The 26,286-nt window shown below is 34.3% G+C and overlaps 3 protein-coding genes and 1 non-coding gene across 4 annotated transcripts; 3 read left to right on the top strand and 1 right to left on the bottom strand.

Moving 5' to 3' along the window:
- The first annotated feature begins 2,554 nt into the window (after nt 1-2,554).
- Nucleotides 2,555-3,610, top strand: LOC109113644 (interleukin-8-like). Its single transcript, XM_042726810.1, has 3 exons — nt 2,555-2,752; nt 2,914-3,043; nt 3,179-3,610. The coding sequence occupies exons 1-3, from the start codon at nt 2,686-2,688 to the stop codon at nt 3,249-3,251; spliced, it is 270 nt and encodes an 89-aa protein (XP_042582744.1). The 5' UTR covers nt 2,555-2,685; the 3' UTR covers nt 3,252-3,610.
- A 2,066-nt stretch (nt 3,611-5,676) lies between these two features.
- LOC109111457 (permeability factor 2-like) lies at nt 5,677-9,006 on the top strand. The gene is made up of 3 exons (XM_019124398.2): nt 5,677-5,822; nt 6,588-6,723; nt 8,681-9,006. The coding sequence occupies exons 1-3, from the start codon at nt 5,768-5,770 to the stop codon at nt 8,787-8,789; spliced, it is 300 nt and encodes a 99-aa protein (XP_018979943.1). The 5' UTR covers nt 5,677-5,767; the 3' UTR covers nt 8,790-9,006.
- A 1,839-nt stretch (nt 9,007-10,845) lies between these two features.
- Nucleotides 10,846-16,654, top strand: trmt10b (tRNA methyltransferase 10B). Its single transcript, XM_019071097.2, has 8 exons — nt 10,846-11,280; nt 11,354-11,459; nt 14,690-14,817; nt 14,924-15,076; nt 15,178-15,256; nt 15,841-15,908; nt 16,005-16,128; nt 16,223-16,654. Exons 1-8 carry the CDS (start codon nt 11,161-11,163, stop codon nt 16,354-16,356), a joined length of 912 nt encoding a protein of 303 aa, XP_018926642.1. The 5' UTR covers nt 10,846-11,160; the 3' UTR covers nt 16,357-16,654.
- A 6,810-nt stretch (nt 16,655-23,464) lies between these two features.
- LOC122138090 lies at nt 23,465-23,677 on the bottom strand. Its single transcript, XR_006155302.1, has one exon. It is a non-coding gene; the product is annotated as a small nucleolar RNA U3 (small nucleolar RNA).
- Between the last annotated feature and the right edge of the window lie 2,609 nt (nt 23,678-26,286).

Below are 26,286 nucleotides of genomic sequence, written 5' to 3'. Positions count from 1 at the left end.
CCAATAAAAACAGACCATAAAACTCATGCACTCTTAAGCCTTGTTCAGACTGTCAGTCCAAATCTGATTCACATTAAGACATCATACATCTGCCAATAAAAACAGGCCATAAAACTCATGCACTCTTAAGCCTTCTTCAGACTGTCAGTCCAAATCTGATTCACATTAAGACATCATACAGCTGCCAATAAAACGGACCATAGAACTCATGCACTATATAATAGATTTTGAACAACATGACATTAGCAACTGATAATGTAGGAAACCACAGACAAATATACATAATCATTTGCATGAATGTACCAAAGCAATAGCAACTTTTTCAAAAGAATGAGAAACTGCTTTTATGATGTGCACAAGTGACTAGATGACGTGGAGGTTGAACAAGTAGTTTTGAGAAAAGTGACTGAGAAAACCTGTAATTAAATCATAGAAATGTCAAATTTAAATAAATCATTTTAAAATAACATCAATCAGAATAAAACACTTATTTAAAAAAAAAAAACTGAAATAATTATATTTGTTTACCTGCCAAGTCAAGTGACCACAGAACATGCACATGTGACACTTAATTACTAAAATAATTATTTTAAAATCTCAGGGGTACTTCAAGTAAATATATTAGGTGAAAGATGTTTGGCTGACAAAAAAATAAAAAATGAAAAAAATAAAAACATTAAAAAAAAAAAGTTTGGGAATCCTTGCATTACATGTAATTAAGAAATAATGTGAATTTGTGCATTGTAATGTGTTTGAAAGACAAAACCCTTCCAAAGACAAGGTAATACATGATTAAATACCCCTCTGCTTGTTTATAAGTAGCTGATGCAATGTTTAAATGATAAGAAAGCTCTTTTTAAAAATGAAATGATTTTTGTAAATCCAGTGGTCAAATGCTGTGTGGCTTGTCAATTTTAACCACTTGACTAATGACTGGTCTTTGTGTGAATGTCCACAAAACTGGAAGACTTTCTGAGTGTATATAAGCGGTAGGCTATTTTAGAAAGGAAAACTTAAAAGATAAAAAAGAAGAATTATGGAGAATCAGTAAATTATTAATCATTTATTGCTATTGAGTTAATAATATACTCACCTAAAGGATTATTAGGAACACCATACTAATACTGTGTTTGACCCCCTTTCGCCTTCAGAACTGCCTTAATTCTACATGGCATTGATTCAACAAGGTGCTGAAAGCATTCTTTAGAAATGTTGGCCCATATTGATAGGATAGCATCTTGCAGTTGATGGAGATTTGTGGGATGCACATCCAGGACATGAAGCTCCCGTTCCACCACCACAACCCAAAGATGTTCTATTGGGTTGAGATCTGGTGACTGTGGGGGCCATTTTAGTACAGTGAACTCATTGTCATGTTCAAGAAACCAATCTGAAATGATTCGAGCTTTGTGACATGTTGCAGTATCCTGCTGGAAGTAGCCATCAAAGGATGGGTACATGGTGGTCATAAAGGGATGGACATGGTCAGAAACAATGCTCAGGTAGGCCGTGGCATTTAAACGATGCCCAATTGACACTAAGGGGCCTAAAGTGTGCCAAGAAAACACCCCCCACACCATTACACCACCACCACCAGCCTGCACAATGGTAACAAGGCATGATGGATCCATGTTCTCATTCTGTTTACGCCAAATTCTGACTCTACCATCTGAATGTCTCAACAGAAATCGAGACTCATCAGACCAGGCAACATTTTTCCAGTCTTCAAGTGTCCAATTTTGGTGAGCTCGTGCAAATTGTAGCCTCTTTTTCCTATTTGTAGTGGAGATGAGTGGTACCCGGTGGGGTCTTCTGCTGTTGTAGCCCATCCGCCTCAAGGTTGTGCGTGTTTGTGGCTTCACAAATGTTTTGCTGCATACCTCGGTTGTAACGAGTGGTTATTTCAGTCAAAGTTGCTCTTCTATCAGCTTGAACCAGTCATCACCTTTCTTTCCCATTCTGACATTCAGTTTGGAGTTCAGGAGATTGTCTTGACCAGGACCACACCCCTAAATGCATTGAAGCATCTGCCATGTGATTGGTTGATTAGATAATTGCATTAATGAGAAATTGAACAGGTGTTCCTAATAATCCTTTAGGTGAGTGTATGTAATCATGTAATTAATAAAAAAAAAAAGTAACTGTAGTCTGATTATGGGTATTTAAAAGTGTAATTTAACCTAATTACAAGTACTTAACTTTTGGAATCTGATTACGTAATCCAGATTACATGTAGTCAGTTACTAACCAGCTCTGCATTATGTAGTCCTCTTTGTAGTTACAGTGCTTTTCTAGATTTTGATTTTACAATTTTTTTTTTTTATATATATTATTGGCTTTTGCTCAACCCGTTTTGGGAAGGCCTGCCTTACCTACCTCAGATCATTTCTGTTTGAAAATGCTTGTCAAACTGAAAAATATATCATCAGAATGTTTTTGAAAACCATGCTTTATTCTAAACCTCCTGGGTTCATTCACTGGAATTTGGGTTAACTGAAGGAGGACCTGTTGCACAATTGTTTTTTTTATAGGTGTGATGTCAGCAGTGGGGCTCTTAAAAAGAAAAAGTCCTGCCAAATTATACACAAACACTATCCACAGACAGACAAGCCAGTTTCTTTAAGAAATATCTGTGGTTTTACTGTTTATATACTGTGCATTGATCACTTGATTTGAAATTTCAAAATGACGAAATTCACCGCAGCAGCCTTTGTTTTTCTGACATGCATGACACTGCTGTTCACAACAGAAGGTAAGCAGAGTCATTTTGTTAATGTGATTGACAATATCCATTGTTTGTGATAATATTTGATGTATTTATTGCTTATTAAAGGTTTAAAAATGATAGTATGTGTTGAAGAAATATTGTTAGAGCTAACACTAATACTCTTCTTTCTTTCTTGTTTCATTAAGTAATCTCAGCCAGACTACAGCTACGCTGCCAGTGTGTTAAAATGTATTCGGGAAAACCAATTAACCCTAAACTAATACAGACTGTACAAAAGATTCCTGCTGGAGCACAGTGCAAAAACATGGAGATCATGTGAGTGTGACAAAGCAAAGATCAGTGCAATGCACAAGTCTGAATGCATGGTGGAGGCAAATTAAAAATGTGACTTTGATGACCAGAAAGTGCCCAACAAACTTTTTTTTTTCTTTTTTTTCTTTTCTTACACAGTGCCACTCTGAAAAATGGACAGATGTGCCTCAATCCCGAAAATGAATGGGTGAAAGAGATCACCAAAGAATAATTTCCCATCTGTGTTTGAATGCAGAAGTTAATGGTTTTTCTTACTGCATGTTGTAGCACACATTTTCTTCTGCATATTTCTGCAGACCTGTGAAATGCATCAGTTAAATGCAAATATACTCGTATAATCCTCATTGCAAAACTCTTTGAATGCAGGTGACTTGGTCAATAGAGAAACACGTTCTGACAAAACAAAATTTTCATTTGCATGGCAGTCTTGTCATTTTGGTTAACACTCTATTCTAACACTCTAACACTGACTAACATTTCTGACTAACACTGCCAGTCATTCCATAAATATGGAACATTTTGTAATGTAGAAAATACATATAAAAAATAAAGATTTTTGTTGTTGTTTTTCGACAGTCTTCCGTTTTTTGTCCACTTCACTAAATAAGATACAACCTGTATTAATTATTATTATATTCAAAATGCTTTAAACGATTTTATTTTAGATTTAAACATTTGCAACATGACTGATATGTTTTATATTCTAGCTATAATAAATCTCAGAAAATTGTATTAAAAATGAATAAAATCCACTGAAGAAAGAAGGTCATATGGGTTTAGTGACATGAGTAAATGATCACACTGTTTATTCTGTGGTAAACTATTGCTTAAATGTGTAAAAAAAAAGATTTTTGTTAGTTTTTTTGCTGTCTGGGAAAATGGTGATATCATAATACACAATAAATGATGCAAGATGCTTTTTTACTTCCACTGAACGTCTCTCTGAAGCACTTAATGTAGCTCTGCACCAGAAGGTTTCACATCAAATGCTTATCTCCTGCATGGAAGTTATAGCAGTGTAATATATTAGTAATAAATTCAACTGTACTGTAACTTGTCATGATTTTTTTATATTTTTTATTATTAACTCGTTTATCTTCATGCATTATGCCTCTGAACTGATGCTGACCTCTTTCTTTATATATATTTTGGCAGAATTATCGTTGCTAATAATTCACTCCACATGTGTGCTTCTCTGGTGTGCTGTAGTAAGACCGCTGCTCTGTTCAGTCTCACAACACGCAGCAGAATGAATTATTAGACCATATTTGGAATTTTTCCACAGATTAAGATCTACTTGCAACACATATAGCACAATTTCCTGTTGGGTAGTGACCAAAAAATGGACAAAATAACAAAAAATAAGCCTGGCAGACAATAGCTAAACAACTAAAAGAACAAAAAAAACAAATATATATTTTTATTATAGAATAAGTTTTTAAAAGGGAGGAAAAACACTTGTTATTGGTATTCAGTCAATAGTATTTTGTTGCAAATTCTTCTGTCACTTCTATAAACTACTGTGCACTGAAAAATGATGGTGAAACTCATAACAAAGAAACAGCAAATAACACACTGAATACTTAAAGCAGCTGGTGGAAGAACAAGAAACTCACTGTGACATTTGATATCGACCCTTCTCTTGTTCATATCAGAACAGACTCTTGTGAAACTTGTTCTGTGTATTTCCCAGTTGTTTAAACTTTATGTTAATACAAATATTTGCACATGTTAAGACATCTGCTGTAAATACTCTAAAAGCATCTGAATGTGAGAGGCTCTTTCTTCTTTCTTCTTTTTTTTTGTCAAGTTGCTGAGTTTTTGTTCAGTATCAGTATATGATAGACAGACAGACAGACAGACAGACAGACAGACAGACAGATAGATAGACAGATAGATAGACAGATAGATAGATAGATAGATAGATAGATAGATAGATAGATAGATAGATAGATAGATAGATAGATAGATAGATAGATAGATAGATAGATAGATAGATAGATAGATAGATAGATAGATAGATAGATAGAATTATACAAATAGCAAGTGTTAATATAAATATAAGGTTATTAACCAGATGGTTAATTGATTGACATTTATAACATGTTTTATTTTAACATGTATTATCATTATTATTTATATCCATATTAATTAATTAATATTATGAATAGATTATTAATAATTAATATTATTATTTTATTATATTAATTGTATTAATTATTTATCAAATGATTTATTATATTAATGATATATTAATTATGTACATTCAATATTCATATATATATATATATATATCATTTTACATTTTATAATGAACAATTAATTGATTAATCTTGCATGTTTGGGCTATTAAAGAAATTTTCCACCTGTGGTTATCAGTCAAATGCAAATCATGAAGTTGGCATATAATTTTTGGTAAAAACAGTCTGGGACTCCAAGGGGGATTTTGAAGATGGTAACCGGACAGAACATGAGACGCGTCCAGATGACCCACGTCTGATGAACATGTGAACAGATTCAAACCACATATTTACACATGAGCCTTCACACGCACACCAATAGATATTATCACACACAGAAGGATTAGGGGAAGTGAAATAAAATCACTACTTTGTGGATCACGAGGCCTTTGAAATCATAATATATAAGGCCATGCAGGAGCCCAAATAGCAGCATAGTATCTTCAGAGATTCTACACAGAAATCAACTGCAGAAGCTTCAACCATCATGAACGCCTTCCTGATGTTAACCGTAATTGGAGCCAGCATCGTTCTGTCCGATGGTAAGCTTCATCTTCAGTATTTGTTTATCATCCCTGCTGAAAAAAACAATAGAAACCACTACAGAATTTGCTCTACCACTAAGCGACAGGAACACTATTCTCGCAATTCTGACTTTGCATCTCACAATTCTGAGGAAAGAATCAGAATTGCGAGTTTAAATGACGCTATTCTGAGATGTAAACTTGCAATTGCAAAACAAAACAAAACAAAAAATCAGAATTACCTTTTTTATTTTTTATTCAGTGGCGGAAACAGGCTTCCATAATGCCCTCTACTGTACAGACATGAATTTACATTCAGCCTGAGGGTATTCATTTCACTTTTGTTGTGAAAGGGCTTTTACATTTGTTAATTATATTAAAAACAAACAAGCAAGCCCTGCCCAGATTAAAAAAGTAACTCAAAAGTAACGTAATGCATTACTTTCCATAAAAAGTAATGTAATTAGTCACTTTTTTAGGGAGTAACGCAATATTGTAATGCATTGCTTTTAAAAGTTGCCCAACTTTCCCAAACACTTGGGTATTTCAAGCCAAAAACTTTAATCAAATGTTTGTTTCCCTCTAATTGTGGCCAGTGACTCTCGTGTGAGTCCCTGATCATCTACATTTCAGCATCTTCCATGGAACCGTGATGTCCTTGCTTCACATTTCCTCTAAAGTGTTGCACGCTATCGACCGTTAAACCACATGTCATTTTACAGTTGTGTAACTGCTGGACACAGTTTCTCAGCTGAAGTTGACAGTCGTGTTGTTCCTCCCCAGCCGTGCAGCCTCTGGGTGCGGGTTACAACAGCCGCTGCGTGTGTCTGAGACTGGAGTCGCGGATCATCCCTCAGGAAAACCTACGCCGCGTGGAGATCCTGCCCAGAGGCCCACACTGCAAGACCACTGAGGTGATGTAAGTATATCCGCAAACCAGTGACGCGTCTTGCCAAAGTATTTCATTTCACCTCTCAGTTATGAGACTGGAGTCTCAGTGTTACCATCTAAAGTTGCTAAAGGAAGGTTGATTTGTTGCAAAAAATTTGCTAAATGACGCTGTGATGTCATGGCATGATGACATCATAATGTAGGCTAATTACAACACAAAATGGTGTCACTACATCAAGTCCCAGCAAAAATATATATTTTACATATTTTAATTTAGATTTGTTTGTAAAATAATATAACGTAAAATAATAATAAAGTATTTTTAAATACAACATTGAATTATTGAACATTACACATTTTTGAACAATTACAATTTAGGATTTTTATAATTAGCTAGTAAGTAAAACAGCAATTATAGTTTTAATGCAGTGTATTAGCAGTTAGTATGCTACACGCTAAGAAAAGTCTGTAAAAATAGGACACAATCTCCTATGTTAATGTGAAGGAATTTTCCGTACAGGTTTTTTACCTTCATTTTAAATTAGGCATTGTATTTTGTGTGATCGGGTTACAGGGTTACAGTGAATAATTAATAATGGATAACAGATAATGTCCTTGAAAATTACTAGTACCTTTTCCATTGATCAACAGTCGCAGGTACAAGCTAAAAACAAGGTATCATAAATGAACAATTATTCAATTATTCTATTATAATTATTAAATTAACCAAGTGCAAATAGCAGCTAACTTAATGCATGTGATGTGTGCACTTCCAGGCATCTTTGGTTTCCTCTTGTGCAATTTAGATGGAAAATGTTATTGTTTGAGTCTGAAAAAATGTTAAATTTAGCAACAAAATTGCTAAGTTGGCAACACTGGACCAGACCTTGTAAATGTAGCCTAGTTAAATGTCTGAGAATGTGTTTTGATTCTGCATAGGCCTATAATATTGCAATTTATGTAGTAAGTATGAAATTCTTTAGCTGATCATTATGTACATATATGTGACCCTGGACCACAAAACCAGTCATAAGGGTATGAATAAATAAGCTTTCCACTTATGTATGGTTTGTTAGGAGGACAATTTTTGGCCGAGATACAACTATTTGAAAATCTGGAATCTGAGGGTGCAAAAAAACCTAAATATTGAAAAAATCACCTTTAAAGTTGTCCAAATGAAGTTCTTAGCAAGGCATATTACTAATCAAAAATTAGATATTTTGATATATTCATGGTAGGAAATTTACAAAATATCCTCATGGAACATGATCTTTAGTTAATATCCTACTGATATTTGGCATAAAAGAAAAATCTATAATTTTGACCAATACAATGTATTGTTGGCTATTGCTATAAATATACCTGAACTACTTATGACTGGTTTTGTGCTACAGGGGCACATATATTTATACATCAGGTTGTATATGACAGTACTGTTCTTTGTTTGTTTGTTTGTTTTTTATGTTTTTGAAATAAGGCTCTTCTGCTCACCAATGTTTTTGAAAGAAGGCTCTTCTGCTCACCAAGGCTGTATTGATTTGATCAAAAATGCTGTAAAAACTAACAAAATAATAATAAAATATTATTACAATTTAAAATAACTGTTATCTATTAGAATACATTTTGAAATGTAATTTATTCTTGTAATACAAAGCTGGATTTTCAGCATCATTACTCCAGTCTTCAGAGTCCTTCATAAATCTTACTAATATGCTGATTTGCTGCTCAAAAAAAAATGATTATTATTATTAATGTTGAAAGGCATCGTGCTGCATAATTTTCAGGATATTTTGATGAATAGGGAGTTCAAAAGAACAGCGTTTATTAGAACTCTTTTGTGGCATTAAAAAAAGTACTTTTTAAAACATGACTTACTCTTTACTTTTGAACAATTTAATGCAGCCTTGTGGAGTAAACATTCATTACTTTTTATTGACCCCAAACTTAACATAAATATAATTTTTATTTTTATTTGATCTTTTCAGTGCTGGTTTATCGAGTGGAGAGAGGATCTGTCTGAACCCCAAGACACCATGGGTTCAAAAACTCATTCTGTTCATTGAGAGAAGGGAGCGAGCAGCCAAGAAAGAGTAGAAGACGTTTATGTTGTAACCTTTTGATTTTCACTACTCAGGAGACTCACTAGAAGAGTTTATTGCACTTGTATGCTAGTTTTGCCATCTCTGACATCTTTTTTTCTCCTTGCAGAATAAGATTTCTGTTTGTTTTTCTTGTATTCTGAGCCTCTCATTATGATTAATATCTGTTTATCCCAACAATCATTTCAAGACACTACACACCGACTTCTACTCACATCTACACACAAAAATTATTTAAAACTGATACAATCAAAGTTTTTGGTGTTGCTTGTAATTACTGTTTCACTGAAAAATGTGTGAAAGGTGTTTTTTTTAATAAATCTTTTCCTTAAAAAAAAAAAAAATCCATTCTGCTTAGTGTCCTTTGAGGAGATCATATTTCTTGAGAAAATGTTTTCCAGCAGGTTTTCTTGCATATTACGTTTCACAATATATGATTTCAGTCCAGATAGAGATTAAATGAGAGCCTGACTTAATCACAAGCCTCATTCATTATCCAAAACATAAGTATTGTGGGAAATTCTGACAGTCCACTTACTAAAGAAATTCCCATGCCCTCCTGGGATTTGATTTGATTTAAGGCTCATAAGAAAGTAATGCTTATATTTTGACTCACAGAAGCAGGACGCAGTCAATTTTCACTTGTTATCAGTTTGATTGCATTTATATGTAAAGATGAAAGATCATTCAACAGATGAGTAATGAGTATTTCACAAAACCGCAACCACAGCTTCCCAATCACAAAAACATGTGTGTCTAAAATAAGATATGCTTTCTGTCAGCATTCTGTTTTATGTATACATATAAGAAGACAATATAGATATTGCAGGAGCTTCTCGTCTGACCAGATAAGACTCGTTTTGGTTCTGGGGGTTTGTGTCTTCCAAACAATCGAACACATGAAAGCTCTCTTTGTCACATGCAGACTCTGGGATTCCTCAATAAAGACACTTATCATAAATTCCTCTGAACTCAAATGCCCTGTCTGGAATTTGTATGAGGGTTTGCACTATAACGCACTGATTTCATAACTTTATTGTGATTATGAATCACTTACGTTCTAGGCTGTACTCTTTTTACTGTCTTGTAAATTGCTTTGGCTCATAAAAGCTTCTGGTAAATGATACATTTAAATAATGTGTAATAATAGATTTAAAACAAAGTACAAGTATTGCAAAATTACATGGAAAATACTGTAAAGAGTAATGTCTATAAAACATCAACACAACACATCATTTATTGCTGTTTGTCTGTTTGGATATGCATGATTCAATGACCAGAAAACAATAAATGTCGGCTTTTGGATACTAAATTTGTTCCAACAGATGAGTAATTTGGTAAATACCAGTAAAAGATTGATAAGATATGCATGTTCATTTGCTCATTTTAAACATTTTAACAATAATCCACAAGCAAACAAATAAATCAAACAGCACAAAAATAAAGGTATATGGGTTATAATATATAAAAACATATTGAATTTATTGACAATGTATTGTTTTAAGTAGTGCTGTCAAACGATCAATCGCGATTAATCGCATCCAAAATAAAAGTCTTTGTTTGCATAATATACTGTACGTGTGTGCTCTGTGTATATTTATTATGTATATATAAATACACAAACATACAGTACATATTTTGAAAATATTTACATGTCTATATTTATATTCATATACTTTATGATAATTATAAATAAATATATTTAATATATAAAAAAAAAATTTTTTCTGAAATATATACACATGCACGAGTATTTATATATGCATAATAAATATACACAGTACACACGCATATATTATGTAAACAAAAACGTTTATTCTGGATCCGATTAATCGTTTGAAAGCACTATTTTTAAGTCGTTTTAAAAATGCATTGTTTTCTTTTAATCTGTTTAGGAATTAAAATTATCTAATTCAGTAATTATAAGAATATAAGCTTTATTTGTCCTCTTCTATTATTAATCCAAATTGTACACAATCCCACAAAAAAAAAAAAAAAATAAAAAATAAAATTAGTAAAACACAGCGACAACGTGGTTGTTGCGTCATCACAATGCGCCAGAGTAGCGCGAGCTGTAGAGATGCACCCAAATATCCAAGGCGCTGTTTGCGTGTCTTACAAGTTTCAGGAAAGGTTTTGGACATTTAGATGTTTATAGGTCTAAGGTATTTCAGTTATTCGTTGCTGCTTCCTCTTTCAGTTTGGCGGAGAAGATCTTTAGCAGCGTAGCGTCAAACCTTACTTCACTTTGTTTCCGAGATCCTCGTTTTATGGTGACAGCCTACGTTTATAGTCGAAACATTTTGATGTGTTTGTCGGTGCTTTGTGGGGAATACACATGCGTCCCACTTTAGACATTAAAACAAATGGAAGAAGAGAGCTGTTGTGCAGAAGTCGTGTCCAAAGTAAACGACGATTTGTTGGCGTTCCTGCGCATCGATGTGGAGCTCGAGCCCTTGTGTGACAGAGAGGAGGCCACGTGCTCTGTAAGGAGACACACAGTCATAACACTGAGATAAATTCATGTCCGGTGTGTCACCCGTTTCTCTGCTTCTGCAGAAGAATGTCATGCGCAAGCAGCGGAACTGGGAGAGGAGACTGGAGGCGAAGAAAAGCAAAAGAAGAGAGGAGAAACAGAGAAAGAAGCTCAGCAAACAAAACAAAGGTGATCTGGGTTTTAATACAGCATGACAGTCTTACTGTGTGAAGTACAGTTTCACACTCATTTATACTGTAAAAATTAGTCTTGTTTCTCTTTTGAACCATTAGAGTGCTGTTAGATGTAGTTTGGGGTATAAAAAAATAAAAGTAGTGCTGTCAAACAATTAATCACATCCAAAATAAACGTTTTTGTTTACATAATATAGCCTATGTATGTGTACTGTGTATATTTATTATGTATATATAAATACACACACATACAGTATATATTTAGAAAATATTTACATGTGTGTATATATATTTATATTCCTATATGTTTTATTATATATAAATATATTTCATCTATAAACAACATATTTTTCTTAAATATATACATGCATGTGTTTGTATTTATATATACATAATAATTATACACAGTACACACACATATATTATGTTAACAAAAACTTTTAATTTTGGATGCGATTAATCGTGTGACAGCGCTAAAAAAATAAAACTTTTATTAATCAAGGATGCATTAAATTGATCAAAAGTGGCAGGTAAGACATGTTAATGTTATAATAGATTTTCATTTCAAAGAAATGCTTTTCTTCTGAACTTGCTATTCATCAACGCATCCTGAAAAAAAAAACTTAACAGTTTCCACAAAAAAAAAAATATATATATATACACTGCTGGTCAAAAGTTTGGGATCAGAACGATTTTTAATGTTTTTTACAGGAGTTTATTCTGCTCATCAAGGCTGCATTTATTTAATCAAAAATACAAGAAAAAGTTTAATATTGTGAAATATTTATTGTGATGTAAAATAATGTTTTTCTATTTGGACATACATTAAAATCTAATTTATTTCTGTGATGCAAAGCTGAATTTTCAGCATCATTACTTCAGTCTTCAGTGTCACATGATCTTCAGAAATCATTCTAATATGGTGATTTATTATCAGTGCTGCAAACTGTTGTGCTGCTTAATATTTATTTGGAAGCTGTGATACCTTTTTTCAGGATTCTTTGATGAATTAAAAGATAAAAAGTAGAACATTTATTTAAAATATTTTTTTTTCTAACAATATGCAATACAGTTCAAAAGTCTGGGGTCAGTGAATTTTTATTCTTTATTTTTTTTTTTTTAAGAAATTAAAACTTTTATTCAACAAGCATGCGTTAAATTGATAAGAAGTGATGATAAAGATTTATATTGTAAGAAAAGATTTATATTTTGAATAAATGCTGTTCTTTTTAACCTTTTATTCATCAAAGAATCCTGTAAAAAAGTATCACAGCTTCCAAAAACAATATTTGGCAGCACAACTGTTGCTAACATTGATAATCCAAATAATAAATCAGCATATTAGAATGATTTCTTGATGATCATGTGACACTTTATACTGGAGTAATGACTGATGGAAATTCAGCTTTGCATCACAGAAATAAATTATATTTTAAAGGATATTAAAATAGAAACCATTATTTTACATTGTAATAACATTTTGCAAGATTACTGGGGGTTTTTTTCTGTATTTTTGATCTAATAAATGCAGCCTTGATGAGCAGAAGAGACTTCTTTAAAAAACAAAAGTCTTACTGATCCCAAACTTTTGGCATCGATATCGCGATGTACGAATCCACGATAGTCAAATCGCAGGATGTGCGATGTAGGCTGTCGTAGTTGATCCGTTATTCATTAACCGTACGGGCCAGCTGCCCCCCGGCCTATGACGAATGTGATTCACGGATTAATTGCACAGCTTAACCATCATAGAGTGAAAGTTTATCATTTGCATGGGTTTTTAAGTCCTGTCAGTTTAACAGGGCGCATATAAGAACGAGCAGAGAGAGAGAGAGAGAGAGAGCGAGTGAGCGAGCGATAGAGAGAGAGCGCCCCGGCCGCGCGCGCTCAACTTCGCCGTCTTCAAACAACACGAGCGCTGTCTTTCTCTCTCCCTCGCGCATATTAATCAAAATCAATTGACACGATGATGTCGAAAAAAAAAAAAAAAATCTATCCAGTGATGAAATGTTTTCTGTGTTGTCAAATCTTGTGCGATATCCTAAACTGCCGAGATAATTACACAACACGTGCCTTACACGTCTGATTCGCGAACTAATGATTCCTTTGAACCGATTCAATTTAATGAATGGTTTAAACAACTGACCTGTCCAACACTGAACTCACGAGACGTCTAAATTGGTGTATTAAAAAAAAATCTGTAACACTTTACAATAATGTTATATTTATTAAACTATTTAACTACATTATTTAACATTTACTATTACTAAACTGCACTTCTACAACATTGTTAATTTCAACATTTAGGCTATAGCCTTCATTGTTGAAATCAAAAGTATTTGTTAACATAGTTAATGCACTGTGAAGTGACATTACCAAACAAAGAACAGCTGTGTTTTTATAAACTAAGATAAACAAAGATTAATAAATATAGTAACAAAAGTATTGCTCGTGGTAAGTTCATGTTAGTTAATATGTTAACAATTCAAACCATATCCTAAAGTTACAAACAAATAATTTACTCTAATTTAAATAATACTCTGATGTTTAAAATCCTTTAAAATGAGAATGTAAGTGTGCTCACCCCATTTTTGTTTGTAAGAAAAAAATTAGATTAGATTTCATATCGCAATATATATCGCAGAAAATAAAATATCGCAATGTAATTTTTTTCCCCAATATCGCAATGTAAATTATTTATATATATATATATGTGTGTGTTATGTGTGTGTGTGTGTGTGTGTGTGTGTGTATGTGTGTGTGTGTGTGTGTGTGTGTGTGTGTGTCTGTGTGTGTGTGTGTGTGTGTGTGTGTGTGTGTGTGTGTGTGTGGTATATATATATATATATATATATATATATATAAGCAGCACACCAGTTTTCAACATTAATAATAATCAGAAATGTTTCTTAAACAGTAAATCAGCATATTAGAATGACTTCTGAAGATCATGTCACACTGAAGACTGGAGTAATGATGCTGAAAATTCAGCTTTGATTACAGGAACATTTATTTAACATATATATTTTTATTTAAATTGTAATAATATTTCACTGTTTTTTTTTTTTTGATGAAGTAAATACACCCTTGGTGACCAGAAGAGACTCTCAGAAACCCCAAACATCTGAACAGTAGTGTATTGTCTATTACATTCTGGAACAGAGACTGCTTCCTAACGGTTTAGATGTTTATCTTGCAGATGTGAAAGAGTTGTTTATCTTGCAGATGTGAACGAGTCGCAGCTCAGTAAACGAGTTTTAAAAGCGATTACCAAAGAGAGACTGGAGGAAGCCAGAAGAGCAGGACCTGGCCTGTGTGTTGATCTCAGCATGATTGACTATCTGTCTGCCAAAGTGAGATTAACTAAACAAATACCACAGTCTGGCAGGTTGATACCTGACCCTGCTTGAATGATAAGTAGTCTGAGATTTTTATTTATTCACAATTTGTTTCTCACAGGAAATCAGCCGCCTTGCATGTCAGATCAGGCGCCTCTATGGATGCAATAAGAAAGCCTTACAGCCTTTTCGCATATTTCTGACAGAGTTAAAAGAGGACAGTCTGCTGTATAAAGAATGTGTTCGGATGAATGACGGCTTCCTGAATTATTTGGTTAGGCTACTCTTCATTTTCAAACCTTCGATAGTAAAAGCAGAATCATAGAAATGATATCCAGCAAACGAGTTTTGTTATTGTGTCTCTGAATCCCACAGATTGATGTGACTGAGGACAGCTGGCTTCATCTGTTTCCCTCTGAAGATGTGATATATTTAACCCCGGATGCAAGTCAAGGTTCATGTCGTGCATATTCTGTATTGCATTAAGAATTAGTTACAAGTCAACAAAACATGAAATCAAAATTTACCCTACTTACTTTTTTTAAGTGCACGGTTCTGGTTTTATTGTGTATGATTCATTGGGCATACATTGTTTTAAATGGTGAAAATGTTAATTTTTTTATCAAAATATGTAATATGAAACAACTTTAATATTTTTATAGTATTTCTTAATATTTTTAATCGCTTATATATATTTTTATTTAAGCTTTTTTTATTCTATTTTTAAGTGTTCGTTTTTCATCTGTTATTTATATTAGATTTCATTTCAGCTTTGATTCAATTATAAAAAAAAACAATTTTTAACCATTTTAATTTTAGTAAACAGTAACACTGCTTTAAACGACATCTGTGTCATGTTTCCACATTGAATATTGTATTCCAATCATAAATGAGTCGGATGCAAAAGTAAAATTGGTCGAGTGTGATATTAAGGTTAAGTCGTAAAGATTATATATAAAATTAATGTGAATGCTACAGTAAGTATCCTATTTCTTTCATTTTAGCTCTACGTAAATATTTATTATGTTTTCCTGTTAGCTTTAGAGTATGTGGAGGAAGATAAAGTCTACATCCTTGGAGGTTTAGTGGATGAAACCATACAAAAGGTGAGACTCATACTTCATTAATTAAAGGTACATTAATGAGAGGTTTTATAGTGGAGAAACGGCTGAACTAATCATGATCTCATGCTGTATTCTTTGAAAATAAGCTACACGAGGGCGAAAGAGCTCGGCGTTCGTACGGCACGGCTGCCGATTGACGAGTACATGGTGAAGAGACCAAACCCCAAAAACTTCCACTCTAAAATCCTAGCCATTAACCAAGGTGAGCACATTCTCTGACTCAGCTTTTACATACTGCCATCATAATCCCGTAGTGAAACTCAGTGTATAATTAGCATGTGCCTGATGTGTTCCAGTGTTTGAAATCCTTCTGACATTTCGGGACACTAAAGACTGGATTAAAGCGCTTGCTGCTGGAATACCTCCAGGAAAAGGTTACATGGTGGCGTCAGCGGCATCTACAGACATTAAAACTCCAGAAGAGCTGTAGTGTGTCTATAGGCTTTGCTTTCATAGAGTTTATAAGACACTGAGCCTATGATAGTCAAGTAAAGTTTATTTATATAGCACATTTCATACATAGTGGTAATTCAAAGTGCTTTACATAAAGTAAAATAATCATGAAAAAAAAATCATCACAAAAGTAAAACAAGGAATTTAAAAACTTTGAAAATTATTGAAACATTTATTTAAAACAGTTAAAAATAGAAAATCATTTTACATAAAATACAGTGCAATCAGTTTGGACATCGCACAGTGATCATTCAATAAATGGACAACTAAACAAATGAGTTTTGAGTCTAGATTTAAATGTGACTAATGTTTTAGCACATCTGATCTCTTCTGGAAGCTGATTTAGTTGCGGGTGGCATAATAACTAAAAGCAGACTCCCCTTGTTTTGTGTGAACCCTTGGTATTTCTAACTGACTCGATACTAATGATCTGAGTGCTTGGTTAGGTTTATATTCAGTGAGCATATCTGCAATGTATTTCAGTCCTAGATCATTGAGTGATTTATAAACGAGTAAAAGTACTTTAAATCAATCCTAAATGTAACTGGAAGCCAGTGTAATGACCTGAGGACTGGTGTGAACCAGATTTTCTGGTTCTAGTCAGAATCCTGGCAGCAGCGTTCTGGATGAGCTGCAGCTGTCTAATGGTTTTCTTGTGAAGGCCAGTGAGGAGACCACTACAATAGTCCACCCTGCTGGTGATAAAGGCATGAACAAGTTTCTCTAAGTCTTGACTGGAAACAAAACATCTATTTCTTGCAATGTTTTTTAGATGATAGTACACCTATATAGTTACTGCTTTGACATGACTACTGAAACTAAGGTCTGTCTCCAAAATCACACCAAGATTCCTGACTTGATTTTTAGTTGTTTGACTCCTAGAGTCAAGGTATGCATTCACCTTGAAAACTTCATCTTTGTTGCCAAATGAAATGACTTCAGTTTTTTCTTTGTTTAACTGAAGAAAGTTCTGGCACATCCAACTGTTAATTTCATCAGTGCATTGGTAGAGGGAGTCAATGGGGCTGTAGTCATTTGGAGATAAGGCTAGGTAAATATGTGTATCATCAGCATAGCTGTGATAGACAATTTGGTTCTTTCTCATTATTTGACTTAGTGGGAGCATATACAGGCTAAACAAGAGCGGTGCAAGAACTGAGCCTTGTGGGACTCCGCATGTCATGGATGTCCACTTAGACTTATGCTCTCCTAGACTCACATAATAACCTCTCCCTTCTAAGTATGACCTGAACCATTTGAGTACCATCCCAGAAAGCCCGACCCAGTTTTCCAGTCTCTCTAGTAGTATGTTATGATCGACAGTGTCAAACGCAGCACTGAGATCTAGCAATACCAGCCCTGATATTTTGCCAGAGTCAGAATTTAAGCGAATATCATTTATTATCTTAATGAGTGCTGTCTCTGTGCTGTGATGCATTTGGAAACCAGATTGAAAATTGTCCCGGTATCCATTTGAGTTTGAGTATTTGTTCAGCTGATTAAAAACTGCCTTTTCTATCATTTTTGCCTATAATAGTAAGATTTGACATTGGTCTACAGTTGCTCAGTATGGTGTTATCAAGATTGCTCTTTTTCAGAAGTGGCTTAACTGCAGTTTTCAGGGAGTTTGGCAATGTCCCAGAAAGAAGTGAGGCGTTCACCACTTCTAAGAGATCTGCTTCTAAACAGTTAAGCAAACTTTTGAAAAAAAAGATGTGGGAAGTGTATCAAGATAGCAGGTTGACGAATTTAGATGCTGCAGTATTTCTTCCAAAATTTTGCTATCAGTTGCTTCAAAAATAGACATAGTATCTTTTTGATATTGCGGCCAAATCTGTCTGACCTCTGCATTACTTGAGGATGTGCTAATCGCCTCCCTGATATTGATGATCTTCTCAGAAAAGAAGGAAGCAAACTCATTGCATTTGCTGTCTGAGAGCATTTCACTGGGAATATCTATCCGTCTTTCTCAGCCCTGTTAGTAGATTTCCTAAATATATAACACTGAAATTAAACTCGAGCTCTGAGCCGAATATTGACCTAATTACCTTCACCACCTCTATCCATTACAAAGAAATAATAGGGCATTCCCAAAAGATATGGAAGTGACCTGCAGACATATTACCACACATTCTCCAACATTGACCATGTTCAGGATTGTTACTCTGTGTCTTTTTTATATTAGGGGTTATAAAGAATCTTAAAGTGTTTTTCCAGGTGAATTCCTTCCACAAACCTGAGCTAGGAGTGGTAGATTGTGTCCTGCACCAGTCATATTCACTTACCTTTATGTTAGCTTCTTTCTCCCACCTCTTTTTTACATACATTGTTGAAAGTCCCCTGTCTAACTGTAGACATGAATAAAACCTGGAAATCAGTTTTCTTTTAGTATTACCCTTATATGCATCAATGAATACTCTAATCGGGTCTTTTCCCTTCTCTCCATTAGTTTTAATATGTTTATCAAAGTGGTGTCTCAGTTGAAGGTATCTGAAAAAATCTTCCTTCCCTAAATTGTATGTATCCATGAGTTTTTTTGAAAGTATCCAAACCATCAGTGGAGGATATTATACATTATACGAAGTGATACCTGAATTAGTCCAGTGTTTGAATCTACCATCCAGTCCAGCTGGTGCGAATTCTGTATCATATTTCTCCCAACGTAATATTCGTACATTTCTTTCAAATTCCTTATTTTTAAGTAGTTTGTGCCAGATGTTAAGAGGGACTGCCATCCAATTACTTAATTTTTTCAGATGCTTTTTCAGGAGTTTCACCAACCATAAAATATAGAAGAATTATTATTATACTACACTACCTTCCATTTTGCGTCACACACAGGGTCACACCAACAGACCAGAGAACGTAACTGTGCTGCTCTTTAATAATCCTCCAAGCACGGTAGAGCCATACCCACCTTTGTCCTTGGGGAGACGTAATGTTTGAAATCTAATCCTTGGTTTTTGTTTTCCCCAAATAAAAGATGAGATCTATTCCAATCACTGAATTGCTTGGGAGGCACTTCAACAGGCAAGGATTGAAAAAGAAAAAGCAGCCTGGGTAGTATATTCATCTTTATAGCGTCTATTCTGTTGTACATATTCATTGGTAATAATGACCAACGGTTTAAGTCTGCTTTAATATCAGCTGTTATAGGAATGTAATTGTGGTCATAAATGGCCGAGACCTCTTTAGGTATTTGTACCCTTAAATATTTAATTGTATTACTTTTCCATTTAAATTAACAGATTTTATAAATATTTTCTTGTGGTTCGTAGTTGAAAGTAAGCATTTGAGTTTTATGCAGGTTTAGTTTATAGCCGGGATATGAACCATCTTTCTTTAAAACTGATATTGGTCTATAGGAGCTGCAGTCTGTTTTGTTTTTACCCATTTTAGGAATCACTGAGATTACTGCTCAACGGGGTCTGGCCACCTCCCAGAACATAGTTAAAACAATCCTTTAGCATTGGTGTTATTGTTTCCCTGATGGTTTTATACCATTCTGATGGGTATCCATCTGCACCTGGCATTTTATTTGTTTTTAATGTTTATATTGCCTCGTTTATCTCATCATCTGTTATCTCCTGAGTTATTTTGTTTTGCTCTGTCCCTATAGAGGGTAAGTCCAAAGATGTTAGAAAGGATATGACAGCTGACTCAGTCGTTCGAGGCTGAGCATATAATTTTGTGTGGTACGTTCCAAAGGTATTTTGTATGTCTTCCAAATTATGATACATCTCATTGGTCCCGGGGTCCCTCACTTTATGTATAAATCTCTCAGCCTGTTGTTTCTGTATTCTCCATGCAAGTATTTTTTTAGACTTAGAAGTTACTGTTTATAAGGTTTGAGAAGAAACTCTGTCCAGCTGTGGCTAGTTTCACATTAAAAGCATGAAGGCAGTCTTTATAGATGCTATAGTGAATCGTCCTCTGCCACATCTGCTCGGCTTTTCTGCATTGTCTTTTCATACTCTGTACTGCTGTTGATTTTCTCCAAACTGATTTCTGTCTGCTAATTTTCTTATTGACTATTACAGGAGCAATATCATCAATAACATTCTTAACTTCTGAGTTAAAGGAATCAAGGAGAAGATCAACAGAGTCTGCAGAAATGTTTGGTGTTAGAGATATAGCCTCCATAAACCGCACACTAGTGTTCTCGTTAATGCATCTCCTTCTGACAGAGACAGATCTAGATTCAGTGGTAGCAGAGATCAATAAATTAAAGAAAATACAGAAGTGATCAGATATTGCTACGTCATTAATAACAATGGATGAAATGTTTAGACCCCTACTGATGATAAAATCTAGAGTATGTCCACCTTTGTGTGTGGGTCCATGCACATGCTGAATCAGGTCAAAAGTGTTTAAAACTGTTATCATTTCTTTTGTAGTTTTGTTTTCTGCATTATCTATGTGAATATTAAAATTTTGGAGGCCTGTAAATAATGATAAACAGAATGCGTGGAGCACCTTTCAGCACAATCCCTAGATATTCAAAAGACAAGTACTGAACAAATGACACTTGCATTGATAGACATCTTTAAATAGAGCAGCTACACCTCCACCTCTCCTAACAGTCCTGCAGACACTCATGAAAGTAAAGTTAGGAGGGGCTGCTTCATTTGATAGTGTTATGAACTCATCTATATATTAGACAACTTTATGTTTGAATGAAAAATATTCAAAATACTTGACTGCATCTTTTGTATCATGTTTCTTTTATTTGGAAATGTTTTAATTCGGTTGTCTCAGTGATGTTTTTTTTTTTTTTTTTTTTTTTGCACAGTCTAAATACTGAGCTGACTGATATTTTGTCAGCATTAAAGCCACTGGTTAAAACTGATATGCATGGATCACATTACAAGTGATAAAGTAATGACTACGTCTGTGTTTGTTAATCTTTTAGTGTCAAACATAGAGGCAGTTAGATTGTCTTTTACTGTATACACTGTTTAATCTAATGCATTAGGAACATTACATTGGGTCTTTATCTTTGTAATAACCAATCTTGACTAAAAATGCATTTTGGTTAAGTAGTTGAGGATCAGCGCGACCTATTGGCTGATGTTTGTAACTGCATAATATATTGCCTTCACCAAAGCCCACTGAAGAATGTATGTTTATAAAAGAATAGTTCACCTCAATTTAAAACTTGCTGACAGTGTACTCTCTCTCGGGCCATCCAAGATATAGAGGAGTTTGTTCATCAATGGATGCTCTGCAGTGAATGGGTGCCGTCAGAATGAGAGTCCAAACATCTAATAAAACATCTCAATAATCCACACCACTCCAGTCCATCAGTTAATGTGTAGAGAAAAGCTGCATGTCTGTAAGAAACTAATCCATCAATAAGATGTTTTAACACAAATTCTATTTAAACACCTGGACGACTCTTATAATCCTTCAAAATGTAATTTGGTAAAATATACTGTGACTAAAAAGTGTAACTAAAATATTCATGCACTAAGTTTGCCACCGGAAAGGATTGTGTGCATTTTATCTAAATAAGCCTAAATATATGTTGACAAACAGATTTATCTAAAAATCCAAGAGGATAATGGATCTGGTGAACCCATGAATGAGTGTCTCATGGTTTTAACTGATCTTGTGTCAGTTTTAAAATGCAAGTTCATTTTTAATTAACTGAATCAATATTAAAGAGTTACTCCACTGCAAAATGAAAAATTTTGTCATTAATCACTTACCCTCATGTCGTTCCAAACCCGTAAGAGCTCCGTTCGTCTTCGGAACACAATTTAAGATATTTTGGATAAAAACCGGGAGGCTTGAGACTGTCCCATAGACTGCCAAATAAATTACAGTGTCAAGGTCCAGGAAAGTATGAAAAGCATTATCAGAATACTCCATCTGCCATCAGAGATTCAACCGTAACGTTATGAAGCAACGACAATACTTTTTGAACACGAAAAAAAATAAAAAAATAAAGACTTTTCAACAGTTCGTCTCCTCTGTGTCTCTCCAAATCAGCGTAGCACCATTTTGGCAAATCTGACGCAGTACGCAGGCGGCGTACACTCTTCTGTGTCAGCCACGCCACAAGGATACGATTTTTTACGTGTATTTACTCTTTGGTTTGAAAGAAAACAATGCATTGGCACAGCACAGCTGACACAGAAAAGTGTACGCTGCCTGTGTACTGCTCAGATTTGCCAAAATGGCGCTACGCTGATTTGGAGAGACACAGAGGAGAGGAACTGTTGAATAAAGTAATTATTTTTGTTTTCTTCGTGTACAAAAAGTATTCTCGTCGCTTCATAACGTTACGGTTGAATCACTGATGGCAGATGGACTATTCTGACGATGCTTTTCATACTTTTCTGTACCTTGACACTGTTATTTATTTGACAGTCTATGGGACAGTCACAAGCCTCCCGGTTTTCATCCAAAATATCTTAAATTGTGTTCCGAAGAAGAACAAAGCTTTTACGGGTTTGGAACGACATGGGGTAAGTGATTAATGACAAAATTTTCATTTTGCAGTGGAGTAACTCTATAATACTTAATGTGTATAATTTAAAAAGGAGAATAAAATTTAATCTCTTCTGGTCAACCTAGGTTGCCAATCCTTGCCTAATAACACAGAAACAAACGTAGCCTATGAATAACCTTAAACACAGAATTGTTCATGCTTAATGGCATTTAATTATTTTACGAAGCATTTGATAAGAGACTTTCATGAGAGCATTTGCAATTGTACCTTAAATGTGTGACACGTTTGGGTTGAGCTATTCTTGCATTTATATCGTTTTAACCAACAGATGGAGCCAGCCTGCAGTCTTTTCAGCGAATCCATTTCTTATATCAAATTTACACTGCTAAGATAGAATAAAATGCTTCTGAAATCACATTTAAGTATTATTTAATAACGTTTATAAGTCGCACATGCACATTTAACTAAAACAAATTTAAGTTTTTTATCTTATGAACAAAGATAAATTACAGTAGTCTTGATTACATTTAACAGTTATTAACTTCAATCATTAAATATATATTACATCTACAAAAACAATAAATATCTACCAATAAATAATCAAACTTATTTTTTACATGTTATAAAAACCACTCGGATCATGCACTCCTCCTCAAAGATTCAGAAAGAATCAGTGAACGTTCATCAATGATAAAAACCCGTGATTAAATCATAGATTCTCATCCGATTCACGCTCAGAGGAGCACACTTTCACTCATCATCGTGGTTTGAGAGACGCAACACTTTCGAAACACATTTCCTAGTTAAACACTATAGAAATGATCCCTGAAAGTATAGTCTTACCTTCAGAGCGCGCGGGGCGGGAACCGCATCAGACACTCCACGAGGCTCACCGACGGTGGTGCGTGATGACGTCACCGCGGCGGCTCCAGCCCGATGATTAAAACAACGCGACAAACTCCTCGATTTAAGAGGCCATGTCAGTATAAAAGAGCATGGCGCATACTTTAAGACCAAACATAATCAGTGTATAATGATGTAAATGGAATCATTTGATAAAGTCTACAAAGTTAAACGCGACTTCAGTATTGTCTGATGAAGCAGCGATGACTTAAACGTCATGTACTGTATTCCACCAACCCTTCACCTTTTGTGATAGTACATTCATTATTATATGTTTAATCACTTTTTAAACGAATTAAAAGTTATTTCGTTCAATAAAGCATGTAAAACGTAAACTAAGGTTGCAAATAACGCCATTACCCACAATCCTCCTCGGTGTCAGCCTTCCTTTTGGTGAGCAGGCGTGTGTGTGTGTGTGTGTGTTAAACCAAGTACGTTAAGGTTAATACACCTACGTTTGAAAAGTGTAATACATATTAGTATATCTGAATTGTAGAGGAAACAGCATTTAAATGTTTTATGCAGATAGTGGTGCTTCAGATAACTTAGTCATGCAACTCGACTTCAAGCATCGTTCCGGGACTGAAATCAACCTGCAGTTACATATTTCAACCACTAGGCGTTCGAGAAGAGTCGGGGAGGTGGGCTAAATTTAGAATAGCATGCATTCGTACTACTATGACAGAACCAGAACCAGTAAGAGTATGATTCCCAATGTCATTTAAAATATAAAAGGTGTATATATACACACACACACACACACATATATTTATTTATTTATTTATTTATTTATGGCCTTGGATATCCAGGGATCACAATCTAAATGTGATTTTTATTTTTTATTTTTTTATTCATGGCTTTAAATATCTAGGGATCAAAATATTAATGTGATCTAAAATTTAATTATTTGTTTATTTATTTATTTATTCATGGCCTTGGGTGTCCAGGGATCAAAATAATTAATGTGATCATTTATTTATTTATTTATTTATTTATTTATGGACATGGATATCCAGGGATCACAATGTAAATGTGATTTTATTTATTTATTTATTTATTTATTTATTTATTTATTTATTTATTTATGGCTTTAAATATCTAGGGATCAAAATATTAATGTGATCTAAAATGTACTTATTTGTTTGTTTATTTATTTATTTATTCATGGCCTTGGATGTCCAGGGATCAAAATATTAATGTGATCATTTATTTATTTATTTATTTATTTATGGCTTTAAATATCTAGGGATCAAACTATTAATGTGATCTAAAATTTATTTAATTACCTATTTATTCAATCAATCAAAATATTAACCAGATAACAAAATAATAAATTTATCAATTTATTTATTTATTTATTTAATTAAATTAATTATTTATTTATGGCTTTAAATATCTAGGGATCAAACTATTAATGTGATCTAAAATTTATTTGTTTGTTTGTTTGTTTGTGGCTTTGGGTATCCGATCAGAATCTAAATGTGATCTAAATGACAGATTAATCTTTGAATAAATACAGAGAGCAGGATCGTGCTTGTATGATGAGGATAGTTATTATGATCTGGGATTCGAGGACGTATGAGTCAGCTGATAGATATAACGTGTGACTTCTGGTAGTAGCTCTTATGCCCACATATGTTTTCCATCTCATGCCAGACAGTCTGAGGATATATGATGGATATATGAATTCCTTATGAACTGCAGCAGACGTTTTACACGGATCATAGTTTGTGCTTAGGCTTCGTGTTGGAGGCAGCATCTCTCTCTCTCTCTCTCTCTCTCTCTCCCCCCCTCTCTTTCTCTCTCGCTCTCTCTCTCTAGCTCTTTCTCTCTCTCTCTCTAGCTCTCTCTCTCTCTCTCTCTCTCTCTCTCTCTCTCTCTCTCTCTCTCTCTCTCTCTCTCTCTCTCTCTCAAACACACAAGCACATGCTCCATTACTCTCTGACAAGCATCGCCCCAGTCAGTCTCTGTCTGTCGTCGTCTGGAGAAACACTCAAGCCCGCACACTTCTTTCTCTGCTTCTCTACAGAAACCGGACTCGTCATCGTCTGCTCCCGTCATAAACAGAGCTCCTAAACTCTTAATATCAGTCTTTCATGAGAGAATCCCTGCCATTTCTTCACTGAATCGCTAATATATTCAACCTGAGGAATTTACGAACCACATCAAGGACTAATTTATTAATAACGACGGAACCGTTTGTTATAAGTATGAAGCATAAATAATGTTTAATAATTGCTCGGATGGAAGCTCTTTTCAGTCTTTCTCTAATAACTTGGAGGACTTTGATTCTATACGGAGTGTGCTTCTTTACAGGTTCGTAGGACTTGTTTTATCTGATAATATATTGTGTGTTGTTTGTTTGTTGCTTTTCTCAGCGACAAAGTTGAAGAATTGTTGAATGCCGAGCAGCTTTTTCTCGCATGCCGGAGGGGATTTAAAGACCTTGTGCGGGTTTTGGGTGCCACTTGAGTTCATTATTATAATTTGCATATTTTAAAACGAGTAAATACGACTTTAAACCTACCTTTATATCAATATGACAAC

This window comes from Cyprinus carpio, chromosome B7 (genome assembly GCF_018340385.1).
Source record: "Cyprinus carpio isolate SPL01 chromosome B7, ASM1834038v1, whole genome shotgun sequence".
In the NCBI taxonomy this organism is placed as follows: Eukaryota; Metazoa; Chordata; class Actinopteri; order Cypriniformes; family Cyprinidae; genus Cyprinus; species Cyprinus carpio.
This window is presented reverse-complemented; position numbering and strand designations above follow the sequence as displayed.